Consider the following 25314-nt stretch of genomic DNA (forward strand, 5'->3'; position numbering starts at 1 on the left):
GTTTAGTTTACTGTAGAGATACAGCATGCAAACAGGCCCTTTGGTTCACTAGATCTGCACCAACAATTAAATGTGCATTTTTAGCTAAGTTCAGTTTAGTTTCATCTACTTTAGTTCAATGTAGTTTTGTTTAGAAACATAAAAACATAGAAAATAGGTGCACGAGGAGGCCATTCGGCCCTTCGAGCCAGCACCGCCATTCATTGTGATCATGGCTGATCGTCCCCTATCAATAACCCGTGCCTGCCTTCTCCCCATATCCCTTGACTCCGCTAGCCCCTAGAGCTCTATCTAACTCTCTCTTAAATCCATCCAGTGACTTGGCCTCCACTGCCCTCTGTGGCAGGGAATTCCACAAATTCACAACTCTCTGGGTGAAAATGTTTTTTCTCACCTCAGTTTTAAATGACCTCACCTTTATTCTAAGACTGTGGCTCCTGGTTCTGGATTCGCTCAACATTGGGACCATTTTTCCTGCATCTAGCTTGTCCAGTCCTTTTATAATTTTATATGTTTCTATAAGATCCCCCCCTCATCCATCTAAACTCCAGTGAATACAAGCCTAGTCTTTTCAATCTTTCCTCATATGACAGTCCCGCCATCCCAGGGATCAGTCTCGTGAGCCTACGCTGCACTGCCTCAATCACATGTTTAGCTTAGTCTAGTCTAGATTAATTGTTTAATTTAGCTTAGTTGGGTCTCGACCCGCAATGTCACCCATTCCTTCTCTCCAGAGATACTGCCTGTCCCGCTTGGAGTTACTCTAGCTTTTTGTGTCTATCTTGAGTTTAGTTTAGTATTTAGAGATACAGCATGGAAACAGGCCCTTCGACCCACTGAATCCACACCATCCATCGCTTGTTCACACTAGTTCTATGTTATCCCACCTTGACATCCATTCCCCCCACACAAGGGGCAATTAACAAAGGTTCAATTCGCCTACAAACCCGCAAGTCTTTAGGATAGGATGCAGGAGGAAACCCATCGTAGGTTATTCCCCATACGTGCTTCTTCTTCTTCCTGCATGTGCCGTGCACAGCCTAAAGTTGTAAGACAACTTGTTCTGTTTGATGGTACACAAAAATGGTGGAGAAACTCAGCGGGTGCAGCAGCATCTATGGAGCGAAGGAGATAGGCAACGTTTCGGGCCGGAATCCTCCTTTGGACTGATAGGGGTGGGGGGAGGCGGGGAGTAGAAAGGAAAAAGGAGGAGAAGGAGCCCAAGGGCTGAGGGAGAGGTGGGAAGGGGAGGAGACAGCAAGGGTTAACAGAATTGTGGGAATTCAATGTTCATGCCCCCAGGATGCAGACTCCCCCAGCGGAATATGAGGTGCTGTTCCTCCAATTTCCGGTGTTGCTCACTCTGGCCGTGGAGGAGGCCCAGGACAGAGAGGTCGGATACGGAATGGGAGGGGGAGTTGAAGTGCTGAGCCACCGGGAGGTCAGGTTGGTTAATGCGGACCGAGTGGAGGTGCTCGGCAAAACGATCGCCAAGCCTACACTTGGTCTCACCGATGTAGATCAGCTGACATCTAGACATCTAGAGCAGCGGATGCAATAGATGAGGTTGGAGGAGGTGCAGTATGATCTTCTGTTTGTGCACGCCAGGTTGATTGCATTTGTCGGAACAGTGTTGACCACGTGAAGGTTGCAATCTCCCAACCCCCCCCCCCCATATGTTCTTACACGCCGCTATAAGGTCACCCCCTCATCCTGCCTGTGCTCCAAGGAATAAAGTCCTAGCCTGCCCAACCTCTCCCCAGAGCCCAGGCCCCTTGAGTCCTGGCAACATCATGCGCTGGCTGGCAGGTAACTTGGCTGCCACAAGCCGCCTTTAGTGTGGGTGCCTGGCAGAAGAACCAACCGTCAATGAAAGAGAATAGGTTCCAGGGAAATGGATGGGAATAGAGTAAGGCAAGGCAGCGCCTTTACCACCTCAGGCAATTGAGGAAATTCAGAGTGTCTCCGAGGATCCTCCAGTGCTTCTACTCAGTGGCTGTGGAAAGCATCTTGTCCGGAAATATTACCATCTGGTTTGAGAATTGCTCTGCCCAGGACAAGAAGGCTCTGCAGAGAGTAGTGCGTTCGGCCGAACGCACTATGGGAACTACACTCGCCCCCCTGCAGGAACTATACATCAGGAGGTGCAACTCCAGAGCCAATAAGATCATGGGGGACCCCTTCCACCCCAGCAACGGACTGTTCCAGCTGCTACGGTCAGGCAAACGCCTCCGTTGCCATGCTGTGAGAACGGAGAGGTTGAGAAGGAGTTTCTTCCCAGAGGCCATTCGGACTGTAAACTCCTATCTCTCCAGGGACTAACCACTGTACTCTCTACTGCTTTTTAAAAAAATAATTGCTGTTTTTTTTCCCCTTTTTCCTTCCGCCCACAATATTTAATATGTAAAAGAATATGTGATTCTGTTCCATTCTGTTTGCAGTTTGTTTGTTTGTCTTTTTGCACAAAGTCTGTGAGCATTGTCACTTTTCATTTCACTGCACATCTCGTATGTGTATGTGACAAATAAACTTGACTTGACTTGACTTGACTTGATGGAGGAATGGGACTGATTAGTATTGGTGTGAGGGGTTATGGGGAGAAGGGCAGGAGAATGGGGATGAGAGGAAACAATAGATCAGCCGCGATTAAATGGCGGAGTAGGCCGGATGGGCCAAATGGCCTAATTGTGCTCCTAGAACTGTTGATGGGGAAGATCTGAGAGCCAGCAAGGAAGTTTTTTTTTTTTTTTTTAATATTTTATTAGAAGTAAGTACAATACAGTGGTACCTTTTTACATGTGCCAAAAATATGTTAACATAATACATTCTCTGTACAACTTTTTTTTTAAGAGAGAAATAAGAAAGAAAGATAGTAAAGAATAGAGGAAAGTATAGCGTGTGTGTGAATAAAAAGGAGGGAAAAGAGATGGTGAAGAAAAGAAATAAGCAAGAAAAGAAAGCAGGAGATTATCAAAACGCCGCAAGGAGATGAGTTTTTATATTATTGATCGTCTGTCACCCATACCTGAAACCTTCAATTTTTACGATACCGTTGCACCACATGAATCCAAGAAATCAATAATTGGAGACCAACTCATTAGGAATTGGTCTTGTTTATCTATTAGGAGGAGCCTCATATCTTCCGCAGTTGTTCTTCATGCAGTTGTACAGGGTCTTGGTGAGGCCACACCTGGAGTATTGCGTACAGTTTTGGTCTCCTAATCTGAGGAAAGACATTCTTGCCATAGAGGGAGTACAGAGACGGTTCACCAGACTGATTCCTGGGATGTCAGGACTTTCATATGAAGAAAGACTGGATAGACTCGGCTTGTACTCGCTAGAATTTAGAAGATTGAGGGGGGATCTTATAGAAACTTACAAAATTCTTAAGGGGTTGGACAAGCTAGATGCAGGAAGATTGTTCCCGATGTTAGGGAAGTCCAGGACAAGGGGTCACAGCTTAAGGATAAAGGGGAAATCCTTTAAAACCGAGATGAGAAGAACTTTTTTCACGCAGAGAGTGGTGAATCTCTGGAACTCTCTGCCACAGAGGGTAGTTGAGGCCAGTTCATTGGCTATATTTAAGAGGGAGTTAGATGTGGCCCTTGTGGCTAAGGGGATCAGGGGGTATGGAGAGAAGGCAGGTACGGGATACTGAGTTGGATGATCAGCCATGATCATATTGAATGGCGGTGCAGGCTCGAAGGGCCAAATGGCCTACTCCTGCACCTATTATCTATGTTTCTATGTTTCTATGTTTCCAGGAGTGCTGTGTCCAACATATTACTAATCCACATTTTAAGCGTTGGTATAGTAGCATTTTTCCAAAATGTAAGTATGAGTTTTTTTGCTGTTATTCACCCATAATTAAAGAATGAATTTTGGGATATGTTTAATTTGTTCCCGTCTCCCATAGACTAGCATAGACTTGATGGGCCAAATGGTCCGTTTTATGTTGTCGCAACATGTGATCCTTTTCAAACAATTTCCAGGAACTAGGATTTTATGGGAATGGGAAGAGAAAAGGTAATTAAATGTTCCCGGTTTTTGTCGTAATTCATAACCGCCTCGGGGTCAAACAGAAACCAGCTCTGAGGTAAAGATGCATCCTCTTTTTCCTGGATACATCCCAATTTCCCATCTGAGAGGAACTAGTGTCTAACAACTTTTATGAATTCTGTTTTTTGCATCTTAAACACCTCAGGCAATTAATTTCCTATTCAATACAATGGAGTATGACCCTCTCTGAAAATTGTCGTCATATCATAGCTCTGTTATCAATGTGCTTCCCCTCAGCACTGCTCTTCCTGCTATGTAGTCACAGAGCAAGGAAACAGGCCATTCGTCCCAACTTGCCCATACCGACCAATATGTCCCACCCACACTAGTCCCACCTGCCTGCATTTGGCTACTATCTCTCTAAACCTGCCCTATCCATGCACCTGAAGAAGGGTTTCGGCCCGAAACATTGCCTATTTCCTTCGCTCCATAGATGCTGCTGCACCCGCTGAGTTTCTCCAGCATTTTTGTGTACCTATCCATGCACCTAATTGTTTCTTAAATGTTGCGATAGTCCCTGTCTCAACTACCTTCTCCAGCAGCTCGTTCCATGCACCCACCACCCTTTGTGTGTTAAAGATACCCCTCAGATTCCAATTAAATCTTTCCCCTTCACCTTAACCTATTATCTCAATTCCCCTCATCTGGGCAAGGGACTCTGTGCATCTACCCGATCTATTCCTCTCATGATTTTATACACCTCTAAAATATCACCCCTCATCTACCCGATCTATTCCTCTCATGATTTTATACACCTCTAAAATATCACCCCTCATTCTACTGCGCTCCAAGGAATTGAGTCTCAACCTGCTCATCCTCTCCCATTAGTTCAGGCTCTTGAGTCCTGGCAACATGTCGGATGATGTCGGAATCAAACAGTAGAGAGAGAGGCACAAGGAACTGCAGATGCTGGTTTGCAACAACAAAAAGGGCTGGAGCAAATCAATGAGTCAGGCAGCATCGCTGGAGAACATGGATTGGCGACATTTTGGGTCAGGACCTTTCTTCATTGTAGTATGAGGGGGGAAAGCTGGAAGAGAGGTGGGTGGTGGGACAAAGACATGGCAAGTGATAGGTGGGTACAGGTGAGGGTGCGTTTCGACAGGCAGATAGTTGGACAGAGTAGGGAGGGACGGAGATAGAGGGAATGCAGGGGTTACTTGAAGTTAGAGAGGTCAATATTCATACCAGTGGTTCAGTCTAGTTCAGTCTGAAGAAGAGTTTTGACCCGAAACGTTGCCTATTTCCTTCGCTCCATAGATGCTGCTTCACCCGCTGAGTTTCTCCAGCATTTTTGTGTCCCTTCATACCACTGGATTGTGAGCTGCACAAGTGAAATATGAGGTGCTGTTCCTCCAATTTGCATTTGGCCTCCCTCTAACAATGGAGGAGGCCCTTGGACAGAAAAGTTCAAAGGTCTGTTTATTGTCACATGTATTAATGAAGGTATAGTGAAACTCGATTACCACTGAACGGTCAGTGTGGGAATGGGAATGGGAATTAAAATGTTTGACAACCGGGAAGCGGGAAGTATAGAGCAGATCAGTTGCTTACAAAATTCTTAAGAGGTTGGACAGGCTAGATGCAGGAAGGTTGTTCTCGATGTTGGGGAAGTCCAGAACAAGGGGTCACAGTTTAAGGATAAAGGGGAAATCCTTTAAGACCAAGATGAGAAAAAACATTTTTCACACAGAGAGTGGTGAATCTGTGGAATTCTCTGCCACAGAAGGTAGTTGAGGCCACAGTTCATTGGCTATATTTAAGAGGGAGTTAGATGTGGCCCTTGTGGCTAAAGGGACCAGGGGGTATGGAGAGAAGGCAGGTACAGGATACTGAGTTGGATGATCAGCCATGATCATATTGAATGGCGGTGCAGGCTCGAAGGGCCGAATGGCCTACTCCTGCACCTATTTTCTATGTTTCTGGAGTTTGCCAATGGAAAGGTCAGTCAATCCCGTAGCTCAAGACATTATCGTTCATAAGACCTCCAAACAATGCTGACAGCACATAACATTGGGCGTGCCCCTTAGGAGAATTCAGGAAGCAACCAAGCAAAAAAAGTATTTTGTTTTTGTTCCGCTTAGGCCGGATTAACCACATTTTACTGAACGATTCGGCACCAAGGGCTGTTTGTGTTTGCATCAATGATTCGAAAATTGCGCCACACAGCCATGTTTTGGCGGCTATCCTGCAAGAACGTTGCCAAGATTCCCTGCAAGAACATTGCCAACTTTTAACCCAAAACACAGTAGATTGTCAGGGAGAAGCAATCATTTTCATGTGCACGGTATGCCTGACTTCATTGCTGCAGGCATCGAATGCAAGTCAGAAAGTCATGATAGAAACATAGAAACATAGAAAATAGGTGCAGGTGTAGAGGCCATTCGGCCCTTCAAGCCTGCACCGCCATTCAATATGATCATGGCTGATCATCCAACTCAGTATCCTGTACCTGCCTTCTCTCCATACCCCCTGATCCCTTTAGCCAAAAGGGCCACATCTAACTCCCTCTTAAATATAGCCAATGAACTGGCCTCAACTACCTTCTGTGGAAGAGAATTCCAGAGATTCACCACTCTCTGTGTGAAAAATGTTTTTCTCATCTCGGTCCTAAAAGATTTTCCCCTTATCCTTAAACTGTGAGACCTTGTTCTGTTCTTCCCCAACATCGGGGACAATCTTCCTGCATCTAGCCTGTCCAACCCCTTAAGAATTTTGTAAGTTTCTATAAGATCCCCCCTCAATCTTCTAAATTCTAGCGAGTACAAGCCGAGTCTATCCAGTGTTTCTTCATATGAAAGTCCTGACATCTCAGGAATCAGTCTGGTGAACCTTCTCTGTACTCCCTCTATGGCAAGAATGTCTTTTCTCAGATTAGGAGACCAAAACTGTACGCAATACTCCAGGTGTTGTCTCACCAAGACCATGTACAACTGCAGTAGAACCTTCCTGCTCCTATACTCAAATCCTGTGATGGGGCTGTACAAGACTTTGGTCAGGCCACATTTAGTGTATTGCATGCAGTTCTGGTCACCCCATTACAGGATAAATGTAGAGGCTTTGCAGTGTGCAAGGATTACCAGAATGATGTAAGAATTGCAGATGCTGGTTTACGCTGAAGGGCCTCGACCCGACAAATCACCCGAGATGCTGCCTGCGATACTCCAGCATTTTGTTTATTATCAAAAAGATGTCCATATAAGAGAGTTTCGGCCACAGGGAGACGTTGGACAGGCTTGGAATATTTTCTCTGGAACATCAGAGGTTGAGGGGAGACTTGATGGAAGTGTGTAAAATTACAAGGTCAGAATATTCTTTCCTAGGGTGCAATATAGATAAACGTGAGGTTATCCACTTTGGTGGCAAAAACAAGGGACAGATTATTATCTCAATGGGGTTAGGTTAGGTAAGGGGGAGGTACAGCGAGACCTGGGCATCCTTGTACACCGGTCAATGAAAGTTGGTGTGCAGGTACAGCAGGCAGTGACGAAAGCTAATGGAATGTTGGCCTACATAACTAGAGGATTTCAGTATAGTAGTAAAGAGGTTCTTCTGCAGTTGTACAGGGCCCTGGTGAGACCACATCTGGAGTATTGTGTACAGTTTTAGTCTCCTAATTTGAGGAAGGACATCCTTGTGATTGAGGCAGTGCAGCGTAGGTTCACAAGATTGATCCCTGGGATGGTGGGACTGTCATATGAGGAAAGATTGAAAAGACTAGGCTTGTATTCACTTAGAATGATGAGGGGGATCTTACAGAAACATATACAATTATGAAAGGACTGGACAAACAAGATGCAGGAAAAATGTTCCCAATGTTGGGTGAGTCCAGAACCAGGGGCCACAGTCTTAGAATAAAGGGGAAGTCAATGATCACTGAGGTGCGAAAAAACTTTTTCACCCAGAGAGTTGTGAATTTGTGGAATTCCCTGCCACAGAGGGCAGTGGAGGCCAAGTCACTGGATGGATTTAAGAGAGTTAGATAGAGCTCTAGGGGTTAGTGGAGTCAAGGGATATGGGGAGAAGGCAGGCACGGGTCATTGATAGGGAACGATCAGCCAGGATCACAATGAATGGCGGTGCTGGCTCGAAGGGCCGAATGGCCTCCTCCTGCACCTATTTTCTATGTTTCTATGGAAATGTCCAACTATAGAAGTCATAGCATTAATGTAAGAGCGGGGGAAAAGTTAAATGGAGATGTGTGGGACAAGTTTACTTTTCACAGTATGGTGAGGGCCTGAAACACACTGCCAGGGGTGGTGGAGGTAGATACGATAGTGGCATTTAAGAGACTTTTGGATAGGCACATGGAAGTGCAGAGAATAGAAACACTGATCGTTGTACAGGCAGATGAGGGCAGCTTAACTTGGCATCATCACTTTAGGAAATTTGTTGTTTCTTCTCACATGTACTGAGTGCAGTGACACTGTCAACCTGTCAGTGGACAAAATATACATTACAATAGAGTTGTCCACAGATACAGGATGAAGGGAATAACGTTTATTGCAAAATAAAATCCAGTATAATCTGAGGGTCTTCAATGAGGTAGATGGGAGGTCAGGACCGCTCTCTGGTTGGTTGTAGGATGGTTCAGTTGCCTGATAACTGAGAAGAAACTGTCCCTGAATCTGGAAGTGTGCATTTTCACTCTTCACCCCTTGCCTTAAAGGAATGGGGAGAAGAGGGAATGTCTGGGGGCAAAACAGGTCCTTGATTATTCTGGTGGCCTTGCCAAGGTAGCGTGAGGTGTAGATGGAGTCAATGGAAGGGTGATCGTGGACTGGGCTACATCCAAAACACTGCAATTTCTTGACTTAAATTCCATCAGCCATACCTTGCCTCACTTCCCCAGTTGATTAAGGTCCATGGGTAGTTAGATGGAAGTTCAAGTCCTCTCCAGTTAGGATAATTCAGTTGCCCGATACAGATGGGAAGAAATTCCCGGCAAGCTGACAACTGCAGGCCGACTCAGAATGCCACACTGAACGAGAGCTGCAGGCAGAGGTTTCCTTTTTTGTATCGCAGCCAATATTTATCCCATAATGGTTTAAAAAATCATCGCACTGTTTGTGGTGGGACCTCCTGCTGTTGTCAAATTAACTTTGCGTTTCCTACTTTTAAGTGCGTGCCTATGCTCAAGTCCTTCAGCAGTTGGGAGGAGCTGGTGCCGAGGAGGGGAGGCAGATGCACACAATGAAGCGGCCTCACATCAGGGGATTGAGTGGATGGATGAGTAAGAGCGAGTGGAGGCATAAGCCAAGGGCCCCGACGACACCTATTCATGTTCTCCATGGACGCTGCCTGACCCGCAGTTACTCCAGCACTTTGTGTATTTTTCTGATTTATTAAAAGATCAGGCCAGCTACAGCAATGTAACAGGTTGAGGGTTAACCTCGTTGACCATTTAGTACCATTTCCGCCAATTTACTCCAGCAGTCTCTTTTTAATTTAGTAACACCTGACAGATAACCTAATGTTTTATCACATTCTCCACCGATTTACTCCAGCAGTCTTTTTTTGATTTAGTAAAAAAAACAGGCTGAGGGATAACCTAGTTAATGTTTTAGAAATATAGAAAATAGGTGCAGGAGTAGGCCATTCGGCCCTTCGAGCCTGCACCGCCATTCAATATGATCATGGCTGATCATCCAACTCAGTATCCTGTACCTACCTTCTCTCCATACCCCCTGATCTAACTCCCTCTTAACTGTAGCCAATGAACTGGCCTCAACTACCTTCTGTGGCAGAGAATTCCACAGATTCACCACTCTCTGTGTGAAAAATGTTTTTCTCATCTCGGTCCTAAAAGATTTCCCCCTTATCCTTAAACTGTGACCCCGTGTTCTGGAGCATCATTTCCACAGTTACACGGGCACTTTGTTCCTTTCTTTGACACAAGACCAGATAACCCGTGCCACTGGTCAAGGGTTAACCTAGTTCATGTTTTAGCATGATCGTCTGAAGAAGGGCCAAAACGTTACCTATCCTTCTCTCCCGAGACGCTGCCTGCCCCGCTGAGTTACTCCAGCATTTTGTGTCTACCTTCAGTCTAAACCAGCATCTGCAGTTCCTTCCGACACATAATGTTTTAGCACCATCATACTCAAAACAGGGGACACAAAAGGCAAAGCATCTTTCAAATACTTTTATTCGACAACATTTGACGTGATGTTCTCAACGGTTGGACTTGGCCACACGTTCCAGCTCGTCCTTCTTCTTAATGGCGTAAGAGTTGGAAGAGCCCTGTGAAAGGTGAAAGAGGGGGAAACCATAACACACATGGACTGTGGCGACTATACCCAGCATCATCTGGTGCTTCCCACCCTAACCAGACCATCCCAAAGGTAACTACAGGCATTTGTGCTTCCAGAGAACTAGAAGGGGGGAATTAATGAGATTATAAATTTAGAAACAGCGCAGAAAAGGGCCCTTCAGCCCACACTGACCTGCAATCACCCGTTCACACTAGTTTTATCCTACACAAACACACACACACACAAAGGACAATTTACAGAGGACTAATTAGCCTAGAGACCCGCACGTCCCTGGAATAAGGGAGGAAACATTCTGCACCCGGAGAAACCCCGCGCGGTCACAGAGAGAACTTGCAAACTCCATACAGACAGCGCCCATAGTCAGGATTGAATCCAGGTCGCAGGTGCTGTAGGGCAGCACCCAGAGAAAATCCCCGCAGTCACAGGGAACGCGTGCAAACTCCATACAGACAGCACCCGTGGTCAGAATCCATAAAGGAGGGGAGAGATTCCAGTGAAAGGCATTGAATGGACAAATGTCAGGCGTGGAGGAAATGGAACATACATAAAACTGGTTTAAACAGCAACTTTATCATCAGGATACAACTGCCTGGAACCGAAAGGCTTGAAATTTCCTGTTTTGTTTTAAAACGGCATCTGCCAGAAGTCAAGGAATGTGCTTAAGGCCCAAGAGGACAGTATAGGAGGTTCGGAGTTGGGACTGGCCAATGTTGGGAACAACAAAACATTCCCCTTAAGTCAATGCAAAACAGAAGAGGCGCTTAAAGGCAACTACACAGCAATTACAAAGTTAAACAGGTTCGGCAGACATGAATATGCAGACATGCATTCTTTTAAAAGGTAAATGGCGTGGCTCAAGGGAGGAATGCTACCAGAGACAACAAATAGTCTCACTGCTCCTTTCAGAAAGCACTGGGTGATATTTAACACACCTGCATGCCTCCTGCTTGTGGTAGGACAACACAACTTCAGGGCTGCAGAATAGACTTGAGCAAAGATGGGTACAGGTGCTGGAGCAACTCAGCAGGTAAAGCAACATTCTTGGAGAATATGGATCGGTGACCCTTTCTTCAGAGTCCTAACTCACCTGAAAAATCACCTATCCTTGGTACCCGACCTGCTGAGTTACTCCAGCAACTTTGTGTCTTGGTATAAGCCAACATCTGCAGTTCCTTTTTATTACATAAGCCGCATGTTTGACATTACTTTAGTAGTTTACTTTGGAGATTCAGTGGGGAAACAGGCCCTTAGGCCCACGCGGACTAGTATTAACACTATCCGACACATTACATGAAAACATAGGTGCACGAGTAGGCCATTTGGCCCTTCGAGCCAGCACCGCCATTCAATATGATCGTGACTGATTATCTAAAATCAGTACCCCGTTCCTGCTTTTCTCCCCATATCCCTTGGTTCCTTTAGCCCGAAGAGCTAAATCTAACTCCATCTTGAAATTTACAATTTCCAGATGCCAATTTACCCGGTGGCACAGCGGTAGAGTTGCTGAATTACAGTGCTGCAGCGCCAGAGACCCGGGTTCGATCCAGACTAAGGGTGCTGTCTGTACGGAGTTTGTACGTTCTGCCCATGACCTGAGTGGGTTTTGTCCAAGATGTCCGGTTTACTCCCACACTCCAAAGACGAACAGGTTTGTGGGTTCATTGGCTTGGTATACATGTAAATTGTCCCTAATGAGTGCAGGATAGTGTTAATGTGCGGGGATCACTGATCGGTGCGGACTCGGTGGGCAGCAGGGCCAGTTTCCGCGCAGTATCTCTAAACTAAAATCGAAACCTACAAAAAAAGCTGTACGTCTTTGGGATGTGGGAGGAATCCAGAGCACCCAGAGAAAACCTGTGCGGTTACAGGGAGAAGGTACAAACTCTGTACAGTCAGGATTGAACCCAGGTTTGTGGCCCTGCAAGGCAGCAGCTGTACAGCTGTGCAAGTGTTGTGTCCAGGGTTTAGCTACATAGCAACCTCAACAAAGGTTAAGAACTACCTCCCAAACAGAAGGCTTAGAGGAAGGAATCCAGTCCAACCAGATATAGAGGTTGCCACTGTGTCGTACATTACAGCACATTTGCTGCCTCCTCCCTAAATGCAAAATGTCATGCTTACAGGAGGATTTGGGGCTTTAGAATTAGATTTTGGAACGTGAATCGGTATTTTGACGGTGGTGATTGGTAGATTCTTGATTAGTACGGGTGTCAGGCGTTATGGGGAGAAATGGGGTTGAGAGGGAAAGATAGATCAGCCATGATTGAATGTTGGAATGGATTTGGGAGTGTGGGAGGAAACCTGAGCTCCCGAAGAAAACCCACACAGGCCACGGGGAGAACATACAAACTCCATACAGACAGCATCTGTAGTCAGGATTGAACCTCTGGCGCTGAAAGGCGGCAACTCTACTGCTGCGCCACTAGCACATTGTGCCCCTGTCATTCTCAAGATCAAAGTAGCCCCTTTCAAAGCAAAACAGCTGGAATGGAAGCTAATTCCAGCGCCGTTACATAGCATTGCAAGGAACAATGATAAAGCACATACACACACACCAAAATCCTATACTTCCAGCGGCGGAAGTCCGCAGGAACTGGAGGACAGAGATGTGTGGTGCGTCCGTCGCCGTTACCGGTGGCAACCAGTTGCTAATGTTCTCAACGATGACGAATGAAAATGAATTTCTAAACCAACCAGCTACGTAGCCCATGAGTTTTACATGTCTTATTTTGGGGCCAATTCTTAAATTAGCTGGAGCACAAGTCACATGGGGCAGATGATTTGCAATCGGCCAAATGATTTGCAATTTTCAAGACTGCAACCAGATGGAAATTCAGAATGACAGGGCAACTTCTTGAAGGGAAAACCAAACTGACTGATTCAAGGCGGGGACCCGGCACTAGGGTCAACAAAGCCGCCCAGTGTGGTTGGCACTCCCTTGTTTACAGTAGGAGTCTCTCCTCCCAACACCAACCTCTTCCTTATTCTGCGGGAGTCTGACCAACCCAAGCCTGCAGGGCACACAACGAAAAATTTGTTTTAACTGCACTAAAATAAATTGTGTGCAGTTAAAACATTTGTTTTTAAGTGCTCCACCCGACCAGAATGACGTACCTTTGCTGCGTTGATGAGCTCATCTGCCAGACATTCTGCAATGGTTTTGATGTTCCTGAATGCAGCTTCTCTGGCCCCGGTACAAAGCAGCCAGATCGCCTTCAAGCACACAGACGGCAAATAAAGACAAGTTAGTCAGGTCAGACAGAGACCACTTCAAGAATTTACAAATCTGTAGCAAGGAAGGCAAATACAATGCTCGCATTTATTGCGAGGGGTTTAGAATACAAAAACAGGGACGCAATGCTGAGGCTTTACAAGGTACTGGTCAGAACACATTTGGGATTAGCGAGCAGACTTGGGACCCATATCTGAGGAAGTGCAGGCTCTGGTGAGGGTCCAGAGGAGGTTTAAGATAATGATACCGGGAATGACTGGGTTAACATACGATGAGCGTTTGAAAGCACAGGGCCTGTACTTGCTGGAGTTGAGAAAGATGAGGGGGTGGGACCTCATTGAAAGGCCAGGATAGAGTGAATGTGGAGAGGATGTTTCCACTAGTTGGAGAGTCTTGGACCAGAGGCCGTCGCCTCAGAATACAAGGAGATGACAAGTAATTTATTTTGTCAGAGGGTGTTGAATCTGTGCTTTGTATCCAATCCGATAGGGAATACAAGAGATGAGACACGGGACTGTTGCAAACATTGGGAAATCTGTGAATTGTCTAACTGAACGGATTCACCTGTTCCAGGCAGTGGATGGATACTACTCTGTGATGAAATTCGCACCTTGTCTGGGAATGATGTGCAGTTCAGTAATTAATAGACTGTTAGAAATGCGCGTTAATGTCAACGAGGCTCATAAATAAATAATGGTGGCTCTTTGCCAAACACCACAGTGAGCTGTGGAGCCACAAGAGGGAGCACATGGCACATGAAATGAGGCCGAAACCTGGAACCAACTCAAAACATAACAACACTTCATCACAGCCCAACTTTCTCTGACAAAGATTACCTGCTCTGAAACATTAACATTAGGCCCATTTCTCTTTCCGCAGATGCTGCCCGACCCGCTGAGCAATTAATTCCAGCATTTTGTGCTTCAGGTATTTTCGTCAACCCAATTTTGTCCATTGTCTTTGGTTGCACTATGGACTCTGTTGTTGTTAACTTAGCGTTTTTTTAGTTATTTCGTTTATTATTGTTCAGGGGTTATGGGGAGAAGGCAGGGGAATGGGGTTGAGAGGGAAAGATAGATCAGCCATGATTGAATGATGGAGTAGATCTGATGGGCCAAATGGCCTAATTCTGCTCCGACAACGTATGAACATGAAAAAAAAAAATTTTTTATTACTAATGCAATCGAGCCATCCACAGCGCAAAGATAAAGGGTGAAGGGGTGTAACATTTAGTGCAAAGATATAACATTATTAAAGATTATTATGCATTATAAATGATCCATGTGTGTATGGTATTTACAGGCCTGCTTAACTGCTGCAAGTGAGGATTTCATTGTTCCATTGTCAGTACATATGACAATTATAACCGCTGTGGAGGCCAAGTCAATTAATATATTAAGGCGGAGATTTTTGATTACTGAGGGTGTCTGGGGTTATGGCGAGAAGGCAAGAGAATGGCTTTGAGGGGAAGACAGGTCAGTCACAATTGAATAGACTTGATGGCCTCATACGGGTCCTAGAACAAATAGACGCTCGACTCAAAATCATTTTTTTAGTTTAGTTTGGAGATAGTGTGGCAACAGGCCCATCGAGTTCGCAGTGACCAGCGATCCCCGCACATTAACACTATTCTACACCCACTAGGGACAATTGTACATAGACACCAAGCCAATTAACCTACATACCAGTACGTCTTCGGAGGAAACCGAAGATCTCGGAGAAAACCCACGCGGTCACGGGGAAGTCACACAAACTACGTAATAATAATAATGCATTTTATTTATGGACGCCTTTCAGGACACCTTACAGTAGACAGCACCTGTAGTGGGGATGGAGCCCAGGTCTCCAGCGCTGCAAGGGAGCAACTCTACCGTTGCACCACCGTTAGTTTGAAGTTATCACCCCACCCCACAGGACCAGCCTTCACATCACAGACAGCACCCCGCTCTTGCACTGTACCTGGTTAACGCGCCGCAATGGGCTCACGTCGACAGCCTGCCTTCTCACGGTTCCGGCGCGCCCGATACGAGTGGAGTCCTCTCGGGGCCCGCTGTTGATGATGGCGTTCACCAGCACTTGCAGTGGGTTCTGCAACACAGAGACATTATCAGTGCACACGGCACAGTACGGGCCCAATATGTCCCATCGGGTACACATCAGTTTTGTTTAATTTCGAGATACAACACAGAAACAAGCCCTTCATCCCACCAAGTCCACGTCAACCATCGACCTCTGTATTCCGACACCATCCTACAAACACTAGGGACATTCTACACTTACACCAAGCCAAGCCAATTAACCGGAGGTCGATGGTTGACCTATAACCCTGTATACGTCATTAAGAGCGTGGGAGGAAACCGAATTAGGTTAACGTATACGTTGAACGTCTGAAGGCACTGGGCCTGTACACACTAGAGTTTAGAAGGATGAGGGGGCACCTGATTGAAACTTACTGAACCAGTGAAATACCTGGATAAGGATTCGTCTAGTGGGAGAGTCTGGGACCAGAGGGCACTGCCTCAGAATGAAAAAACACACTTTTAAAAAGGAGAGCAGGATTTTTTTTTGTTAGAGGGGTGGCATATCTGGGGAATTTACTGCCACACACGGCTGTGGTGGCCAAGGCATTGAGTATTTATCAGGTGCAGATTGACATATTCTTGATTCGCAAGGATGTCAGGGCTGCCAGACTAACATATTTAATAACTGAGTTTGAAGGGCACAACATGTCACCTGAAACGTGGTGACTCTTGTGTACTGCCTCGTGTAAACTAGTATCTTTCACGCTTGTGCTTAAGTACGATTATGCCATAATATACAGCAAGATTGTTACTGGAGATAGGGCACAAAATGCTGGAGTAATTCCACAGGTCAGACAGCATCAATATGGGATAGGTGACGTTTTGGATCGGTTCCCTTCTTTGGAATCAGTTTCAAATTAAAGATGGTTTGAGAGGGCGATTTCTCACTGAAAGATGGGGAAGCACCTGGAATGCCCGAGAGTGGGGAAAGCAATCACCTGAAGAAGGATCCCGACCCGAAACGTGGGGGCGGTAGAAGGGTCCCAACCCAAAGGGTCATTTAACCATGTACTCCGGAGATGCTGCCTGACATGCTGAGTTACTCCAGCACTTTGTGTCTTTCTTATTTGTAAATTGGCATTTGCAATTCCTTTTTTGAAGAAAGGCCCCAACACAAAGGTTACCTATCCATCCTCTACACAGGTGCTTTCGTTCGGTTAACCAGACTGATTCCTGGGATGTCAGGACTTTCATATGAAGACCTTCATATGCACATCATATGCACATCAGACAGGCCCCCTCACTGTACATCTTCAAAACCAGTATTAAAACACATTTATATTCTTTGGCTTTTGACTCTGCTTGAGACTTTGCTCCTGCTTTAGCGCTTTTAATGTTTTTAATTTTATTGTTTTTACTTTCTCTTCTAGTGTTTTTATTGTCGTGTAATAATTTTGTGTCCATGATTAGTCATGTACAGCACTTTGTGGCAACAGTGGTTGTTTTTAAAGTGCTCTATAAATAAAGTTATTATTATTATTATAAGAAAGACTAGATACTCGGCTTGTACTCGCTAGAATTTAGAAGATTGAGGGGGGATCTTATAGAAACTTACAAAATTCTTAAGGCGTTGGGACAGGCTAGATGCAGGAAGATTGTTCCCGATGTTGGGGAAGTCCAGAACAAGGGTCACAGTTTAAGGATAAAGGGGAAATCTTTTAGGATTGAGATGAGAAAAACATTTTTCACAGAGTGGTGAATTTCTGGAATTCTCTGCCACAGAAGGTAGTTGAGGCCACAGTTCATTGGCTATCTTTAAGAGGGAGTTAGATGTGGCCCTTGTGGCTAAAGGGATCAGGGGGTATGGAGAGAAGGCAGGGTTGGGATACTGAGTTGGATGATCAACCATGATCATATTGAATGGCGGTGCAGGCTCGAAGGGCCAAATGGCCTACTCCTGCACCTATTTTCTATGTTTCTATGCTAAGCTATGCCAGCATTTTGTGCCTATCTGCAGCTCCTTGTTACTGGACTGTATGCAGGAACAAGAGCTGCACTTGCAGTGGGGTCTGCAACATACTTGTCAGCGTGGAGACGTGGGCACAGTGCCTCCCAACAGCTACTCCCAGTCAGTGTGCAACGTCAGCGAATTGATCCGTTGCAGAAGCTGGGTTGGCTTACCTCGCCCGTGAGCAGGTGGATGATCTCGAAGGCGTGCTTCACGATGCGCACCGTCATCAGCTTCTTGCCGTTGTTGCGGCCGTGCATCATCATGGAGTTAGTCAGGCGCTCCACGATGGGGCACTGCGCCTTGCGGAAGCGCTTGGCAGCGTAGCGGCCCGAGCTGTGGGGGAGGTACTTGGCATACTTCTCCTTGACGGCGATATAATCCTGAGGGAGGACATCAAGCACTCAACTCAACCATAGCTTCAATGTCACCACAAACAGCCCAACTTGCCCATGCTGACAATCATGCCCCATCCACGCTAGTCCCACTTGCCCTCGTTTGGCTCATATCCCTCTAAACCTTTCCTATCCATGCACCCGTGCCCTTGAAATGTTGTGATAGTAGCTGCCTCAACCACAATGGCGCAGTGGTAGAGTTGCTGCCTTACAGCTCTCGAGACCGGGGTTCGATCCTGATGACGGGTGCTGCCTGTACGGAGTGTGTACTTTTTCCCTGTAACCGCACGGGTTTCTTTCGGGTGCTCCAGTTCTCTTCCACCTTACAAAGACGTGCAGGTTTGTAGGTTAATTGGTTCTGTAAATTGCCCCCTTGTCTGTAGTACATCTTAATATTTCACCCACTTTAGTTTCGTTTAGAGATACACATGGTAAACAGACCCTTCAGCCCACCGAGTCTGCACTGACCAGCGATCATCCCACGCACCAGCACTATCCTACACATTAGACACAAACCACTATTTTTTACCGAAGCCAATTAACCTACAAACCTGCACATCTTTCGAGATGTGGGAGGAAATCGGAGCACCCGAGGAAAAAAAATGTAGTCACAGGCAGAATGTACAAACTCCGTACAGACAGTACCCGGAGTCAGGATCGAACCTGGGTCTCTGGTGTTGCAATGCAGCAGCTCTACCGCTGTGCCACCGTGCTACTTGTCTGCTTTATTAGCCTGCTGTCACCCTTCACAAGTGGTCATTTTCCATAACCTTTGACTGTAGCACGTCTATTATATTGCCCAGTTGGTCTTTACAAAGGCTTTTACTCCTTTAAAATTTTCTGGCCATGCTTAATTTCCCTTTCAAAAAAACCCAACATTAATTATTGCCTATTATCCTGAATTTCTGAATGTGCCCAATTATAACATCATTAATAATATCTTCCATTTTCTATTAACTTGTGGATGTGGAGAGGATGTTTCCACTAGTGGGAGAGTCTAGAACCAAAGGGCACACTCAGAACAAAGGAATAAAGAACCTTTAGAACAGGGGCCTCCAAACTTTTCAGACTTCATGGGCCGAATGGCCTAATTCTACTCCTGTTCCTTATGACCTTAGAAAGGAGATGAGGGGGATTTTCTTTGGTCAGAGGGTGGTGAATCTGTGGAACTCACTGCCAGGCAGCTGTGGATTCATTGGGTCATTTTAAAGCGGAGATTTACAGATACACGATTACTAAGGGTGTCAAAGGAAAGCTAGATTTGTCAGGTTAAAGTTCACAAGTTGTTGGAGCAGAATTAGGCCATTCGGCCCATTATGTCTACTCCGCCATTCAATCACGGCTGATCTATCTTTCCCTCTCAACTGCATTCTCCCGCCTTCACCCCATAGCCCCTAATACCCGTACTAATCAAGTATCTGTCAATGGCCTGCTTCCACACTGTATCTCTAAATTAAACTAAACACAACAGAGCCAGAGAGGTAACACACACACACACACCTGCAAGGAAATATCGTTGATCTGAACATCATCAGTGCTCCATTTGCCAAAGAGCTTGATCTCTGGCGTCTCTGTGACCGCAGGCACGCTTTCCCACTCCGTCATTCTGTGGAAAAGGACAAAGAAAGTCAGAACCCTGTCCACTGCAGCGATAACCCCAACGAGCTTCAGAAACTGTGGAGCGGAGGTGGAGAAGTGGGGCAAATGTGAACAATAACCAGTTGCTTCCAGGAGAGAAAGCCCCTTGTAGTGTATAAAACAAAGGCGGGTACTAGGGGAGCAGATGTACCAACCTCCCTGCCATGGGCGGCATGGTGACTCAGCAGTGAAGTTGCTGCCTTACAATACCAGAGACCCGGGTTCGATCCAGACCTCGGGTGCTGTCTGTATGGAGTTTGTACGTTTTCCCTGTGACTTGCTTAGGATTTCTCCAGGTGCTGCGGTTTCTTACAACACTCCAAAGCCGTACAGTTTCATAGGCTTGGTAAATTGGAAAATGTCCCTAGTATGTGTATAGTGTTACACAAAAAAGCTGGAGAAACTCAGCGGGTGCAGCAGCATCTATGGAGCGAAGGAAATAGGCAACGTTTCGGGCCGAAACCCTTCTTCAGACTGATCGGGGGCGGGGACAAGAAAGGGAAAAGGAGGAGGAGCCCGAAGGCTGGGAGGAGAGACAGCAGGGGGACTGAGGAAGGGGAGGAGACAGCAAGGACTAACAAAATTGGGAGAATTCGATGTTCATGCCCCCGGGATGCAGACTCCCCAAACGGAATATGAGGTGCTGTTCCTCCAATGTGTATAGTGTTAGTGTGCGGGGATCGCTGGTTGGCACGGCCTCGGCGGGCCGAAGGGCCTGTTTCCGCGCTGTATCTCCAAACTGAACTAAGACTCCATCTACACTTCAGGCTGCCTCGGGTAGGATGCCAGCATAATCAAGGGCCAGTCTCACCCCAGTCACTCCCTCTTCTCCCCTCAGGCAAGAAGAACAGTAGTTTGAAAGCACATACCCCCTAGATTCAGGGACAGTTTGTTCCCCCCAACTGTTATCAGGCAACTGAACCATCCTCTCACCAACTAAAGTTCGGTCCTGTCCTCCCATCGACCTCAATACATTTGAACTATCTTTAATCAGACTTTATCTTGCACTAAATGATACAGATAGGGTAAGAGCTGATGCTTTGTTGAAGATCAAATAAGACGGTCTTTTTAACTTTCCTCTTTGGTCTTGGTACAGTCAGGATGGCATTGGAAGGTGTCATACAGAACTCCTGAAGATGTCAGTCATACAGCACAGAAACAGGCCCAACTTACCCATGCTGAGGTGTGGAGGAAGAAACTGCAAATGCTGACTTACACCGAAGATCGATACAAAATGCTGGAGTAACTCAGTGAGACCGGAAGCATCTCGGGACAGAAGGAATATGTGACCTTTCGGGTCGAAACCGTTTACTGAAGAAGGGTCTCAAATCAAAACCACATATTCCTTCTCTCCAGAGATGTTGCCTGTCCCGCTGAGTTACGCCAGCATTTTGTGTGTATGTTCTTGCCCATACTGATCATGGTGCTCCATCTACATTAGTCCCGCATGCACCATTTTGGTCTGTTCCTATGTACCTGTGCAAATGTGGTAGATCAGGGAATCAGGATAATGACTATGACTGGAGTCCCCTGATTACTGGTGTGGCTGAGCGGTTTGCGCTGGGCCCAGGGTTCTTTGTCATTTTATCAACTACTTAAGACGAGAAGGTACAAGGCATTGCCAGCAAGTCTCCTGGAGATGCTAAAATAGGTGATGTTGGAGGAAGGAACTGCAGATGCTGGTTTAAACCGAAGAGACACAAAATGCTGGAGAAAATCAGCGGGACAGGCAGCATCTCAGGAGAGAAGGAATGGGTGACAAATCGGGTCTCGACCCTTCTTCAGACAAAGGGTCTCGACACGAAACGTCACCCATTCCTCCTCTCCAGAGATGCTGCCTGTCCCGCTGAGTTACCCCAGCATTTTGTGTCTATCTTCGATCTAAACCAGCATCTGCAGTTCCATCCCACACAGTGGGTATAATTCATTATTATCACATGTACTGAGGTACAGTAAAAAGCTTTGTTTTGCTGCGTGCTGACCAGTCTGTGGAAAGACTAACATTTACAGTGTACAGGATAAAGGGAATAACGTTTAGTGCAAGATAAAGCCCGATTAAAGATAGTCCGAGGGTCTCCAATGAGGCAGATGGCTCGTCGGGACTACTCTCTGGTTGTGGATGGGATGGTCCAGTTGCCTGATAAAGATAAAATCCAGGAAAGTCTGCAGTTGTGTAGGGGTCTGGTGAGACCACATCTGGAGTATTGTGTACAGTTTTGGTCTCCTAATTTGTGGAAGGACATCCTTGTGATTGCGGCAGTGCAGCGTAGGTTTAGGAGATTGATCCCTGGGATGGCGGGACTGTCATATGAGGAAAGATTAAAAAGACTAGGCTTGTATTCACTGGAGTTTAGAAGAAAGAGGGGAGGGGGGATCTTATAGAAACGTATAAAATTATAAAAGTGTTTAAGAATAGTCTGAAGAAGGGTTTCGGCCAAACTTTGCCCATCTCCTTCGCTCCATAGATGCTGCTGCACCCGCTGAGTTTTGCCAGCATTTTTGTGTACTTAAAATTATAAAAGGACTGGGCAAGCTAGATGCAGGGAAAATGTTCCCAATGTTGGGCGAGTCCAGAACCAGGGGCCACACACAGTCTTAGAATAAAGGGGAGGTCATTTAAGACTGAGGTGAGAAAAAACATTTTCACGCAGAGATTTGTGAATTTATGGAATTAGAGAATTTATGGATTTAAGAGTGTTAGATAGAGCTCTAGATGCTAGTGAAGTCGAGGGATATGGGGAGAAGGCAGGCACGGGTTATTGATGGGGGATGATCAGCCATGATCACAGTGAATGTGTGGTGCTGGCTCGAAGGGCCGAATGGCCTCCTCCTGCACCTAGTTTCTATGCAAGTCCGATTAAAGATGCGGTGTGAGTGAGATGGGTGGGGGGGGGGGGTGTGAGTGAGTGAGAGGGGGGGGGGATGGGTGACTGAGATGGGGGGGGGGGGGGGGAGTGAGTGGGATGGGGATGGGTGAGTGAGATGGGGGGGGGGGTGTGGGTGAGATGGGGGGGTGTGTGAGTGAGTGGGGGATGGGGAACTGGATGGGGGGGGGGTGTGGGTGAGATGGTGGGGGGGTGTGAGTGAGTGAGATGGGGGGGTGGGTGAGGGTGGGTGAGATGGGGGGGGGGGGGGGGGGTGAGTGAGTGAGATGGGGGGGGTTGAGTGAGATGGGTGGGGGGTGTGGGTGAGATGGGGGGGGGTGTGAGTGAGTGAGATGGGGGGGTGTGGGTGAGATGGGGGGGGTGTGTGAGTGAGAGGGGGGGGGGGGTGTGGGTGAGATGAGGGGGGGGGTGTGAGTGAGTGAGATGGGGGGGTGTGAGTGAGTGAGATGGGGGGGGTGTGAGTGAGTGAGGGGGGGGGGGGTGGGTGAGTGAGATGGGAGTGGGGGGAGTGTGGATGGGGTGGGGGGAGTGTGGGGGTGGGGGGGTGTGGGTGAGATGGGGGGGTGTGAGTGAGATGGGGGGGGGGGGTGTGTGTGAGTGAGATGGGGGGGGTGTGGGAGTGAGTGGGGGGGGGGGGGGGTGGGTGAGAGTGAGATGGGGGGGTGTGGGGTGAGTGGGGGGGGGGGGGGGTGGGTGAGTGAGATGGGGGGGGGGTGTGGTGTGAGTGAGATGGGGGGGGGTGGATGAGTGAGATGGGGGGGGGGGGGGGGTGAGTGTGTGAGATGGGGGGGGGGTGTGGGTGAGTGGAGGGGGGGGTGGGGTGGATGAGTGAGATGGGGGGGGGTGGATGAGTGAGATGGGGGGGGGGGTGGATGAGTGAGATGGGGGGGGGGGTGGGTGAGATGGGGGGGGGGGGGGGTGGGTGGTGGGGGGGGTGGTGAGTGAGATGGGGGGGGGTGGGTGAGTGAGATGGGGGGGTGTGGGGTGAGTGAGATGGGGGGGGTGGGTGGGTGAGTGAGATGGGGGGGGTGGATGAGTGAGAGGGGGGGGGGGGGGAGTGAGATGGGGGGGGGTGTGGGTGGGGATGGGGGGTGTGGGTGAGTGATGGGGGGGGGTGAGATGGGGGGGGTGTGGGGGTGAGTGATGGGGGGGGGGGGTGTGAGGAGATGGGGGGGGGGGGGGGTGAGATGGGGGGGGGTGTGAGTGAGTGGGGGGGGGGGTGGATGAGTGAGATGGGGGGGGGTGTGGATGATGGGGTGGTGAGATGGGGGGGGGTGTGGATGGGGGGGGGGGTGAGTGGGGGGGGGGGGTGAGATAGATGCTTCAAGAGTTCAGAGTCTTTCCTTTGAACATCACAGAGGACACTATCAAGGTGTCCTATTTTAGGTAAGTGAGATGGGGATGGGTGGGGGTGAGATGGGGGGGGGGTGGGTGAGGAGTGAGATGGGGGGGGGGGTGTGGGTGAGATGGGGGGGGGTGTGGGTGAGATAGATGGGGGGGTGTGGGTGAGATGGGGGGGATGGGGGGGGGGGGTGACTGAGATGGGGGGGGGGTGGTGTGGGAGGGTTTACACGTTAACCCGAGGCCTGGTGGAGGCGAGTAGGCCTCAAGCCTGGCCTCACGGTACCAGTCACGCCGACGGCAGCCACCGGGCCCGCGGCCTCTCTCCCCCCTTCAGGCGGCCTCGCTTCCCCCTCCTCCCCCTCTCCCCCCGCTCTCTCCCCCCGCTCTCTCCCCCGCTCTCTCTCTCTCTCCCCCCCGCTCTCTCGCCGCCGCCGCCGCCCGGGACCCACCTGCTCCACTCGGGCTCCGCCGCCGAAAGGACCCGCTCCGGGTTGCACCGAGATCAAAACGCAGGGCTCCCGCATCCGGGCGAGTAGTGCTGCTGGCACTGAGCCTGCGCAGTGCGCGGAAAACGTCCCCCGCGCCGCCATCTTTGTCACGGGCGGCGGGAACAGAGCATGCGCGGTGGAGGGGAGTCGCTCTCAGCACCATCTTTGTTACTGGCGGCGGGTACAGAGCATGCGCAGTGTAGAGCAGTCGCTCTCAGCGCCATCTTTGTTACTGGCGGCGGACACAGAGCATGCGCAGTGGAGGGGAGTCGCTCTCGACGCCATCTTTGTTACTGGCGGTGGGCACGGAGCATGCGCGGTGCAGGGATCTTTCTTCCAGGCCGCCGCCATCTTTCATCAAGGCGCACTGGGCACCGGCCACGTGGGTAGAGCCAAGTTGCAAAAGACTCATCACCAAATGCATTGTCTGAAGCAAAGATCCTCTATAATCTTTGGTCTGAAGAAGGGTTTCGGCCCGAAACGTCGCCCATTTCCTTCGCTCCATAGATGCTGCTGCACCCGCTGAGTTTCTCCAGCAGTTTTGTGTCCCTTCACTTATCACTGCATGTTCATCTCAGTTTGCAAACGCTTCTCACTGTATTGGTCACGGGCGCTGCATCACAGTTCCCATGCTAACCTCAGGTGCTGTCTGTGTGGAGTTTGCACATTGTCCCTGTGACTGATCATAAGAGATAGGGGTAAAAATTAGGCCATTCGGCCCATCAAGGATACACAATACACAATATTTGTCATTTGAACCCCATTGGGGTTCAAACGAAATGTTGTTTCTGCAGTCATACACACAAGAAAGAACCAAGACACAACACAATTTACACAAACATCCATCACAGCGCATCTCCTCCTCGCTGTGATGGAAGGCAAAGACTTATCCCACCCCTGCACTCCCCATTCCCCTCCCGATGTCAAAGTCAAAGTCAAAGCCCCCGGCGGGCGATGGTAATTGTCCCG

At 48.1% G+C, this 25314-nt stretch overlaps 1 protein-coding gene across 1 annotated transcript; it reads right to left on the bottom strand.

The window, feature by feature from the left end:
- Positions 1 to 10190: 10190 nt before the first annotated feature.
- Positions 10191 to 24442, bottom strand: rps5 (ribosomal protein S5). Its single transcript, XM_055664671.1, has 6 exons — positions 24307 to 24442; positions 19491 to 19596; positions 17769 to 17978; positions 15526 to 15654; positions 13449 to 13547; positions 10191 to 10302 (listed from the first exon to the last, which is right to left on the bottom strand). Exons 2-6 carry the CDS (start codon positions 19593 to 19595, stop codon positions 10234 to 10236), a joined length of 612 nt encoding a protein of 203 aa, XP_055520646.1. The 5' UTR covers position 19596; positions 24307 to 24442; the 3' UTR covers positions 10191 to 10233.
- Positions 24443 to 25314: the final 872 nt, after the last annotated feature.

Source organism: Leucoraja erinacea, chromosome 42 (genome assembly GCF_028641065.1).
Source record: "Leucoraja erinacea ecotype New England chromosome 42, Leri_hhj_1, whole genome shotgun sequence".
In the NCBI taxonomy this organism is placed as follows: Eukaryota; Metazoa; Chordata; class Chondrichthyes; order Rajiformes; family Rajidae; genus Leucoraja; species Leucoraja erinaceus.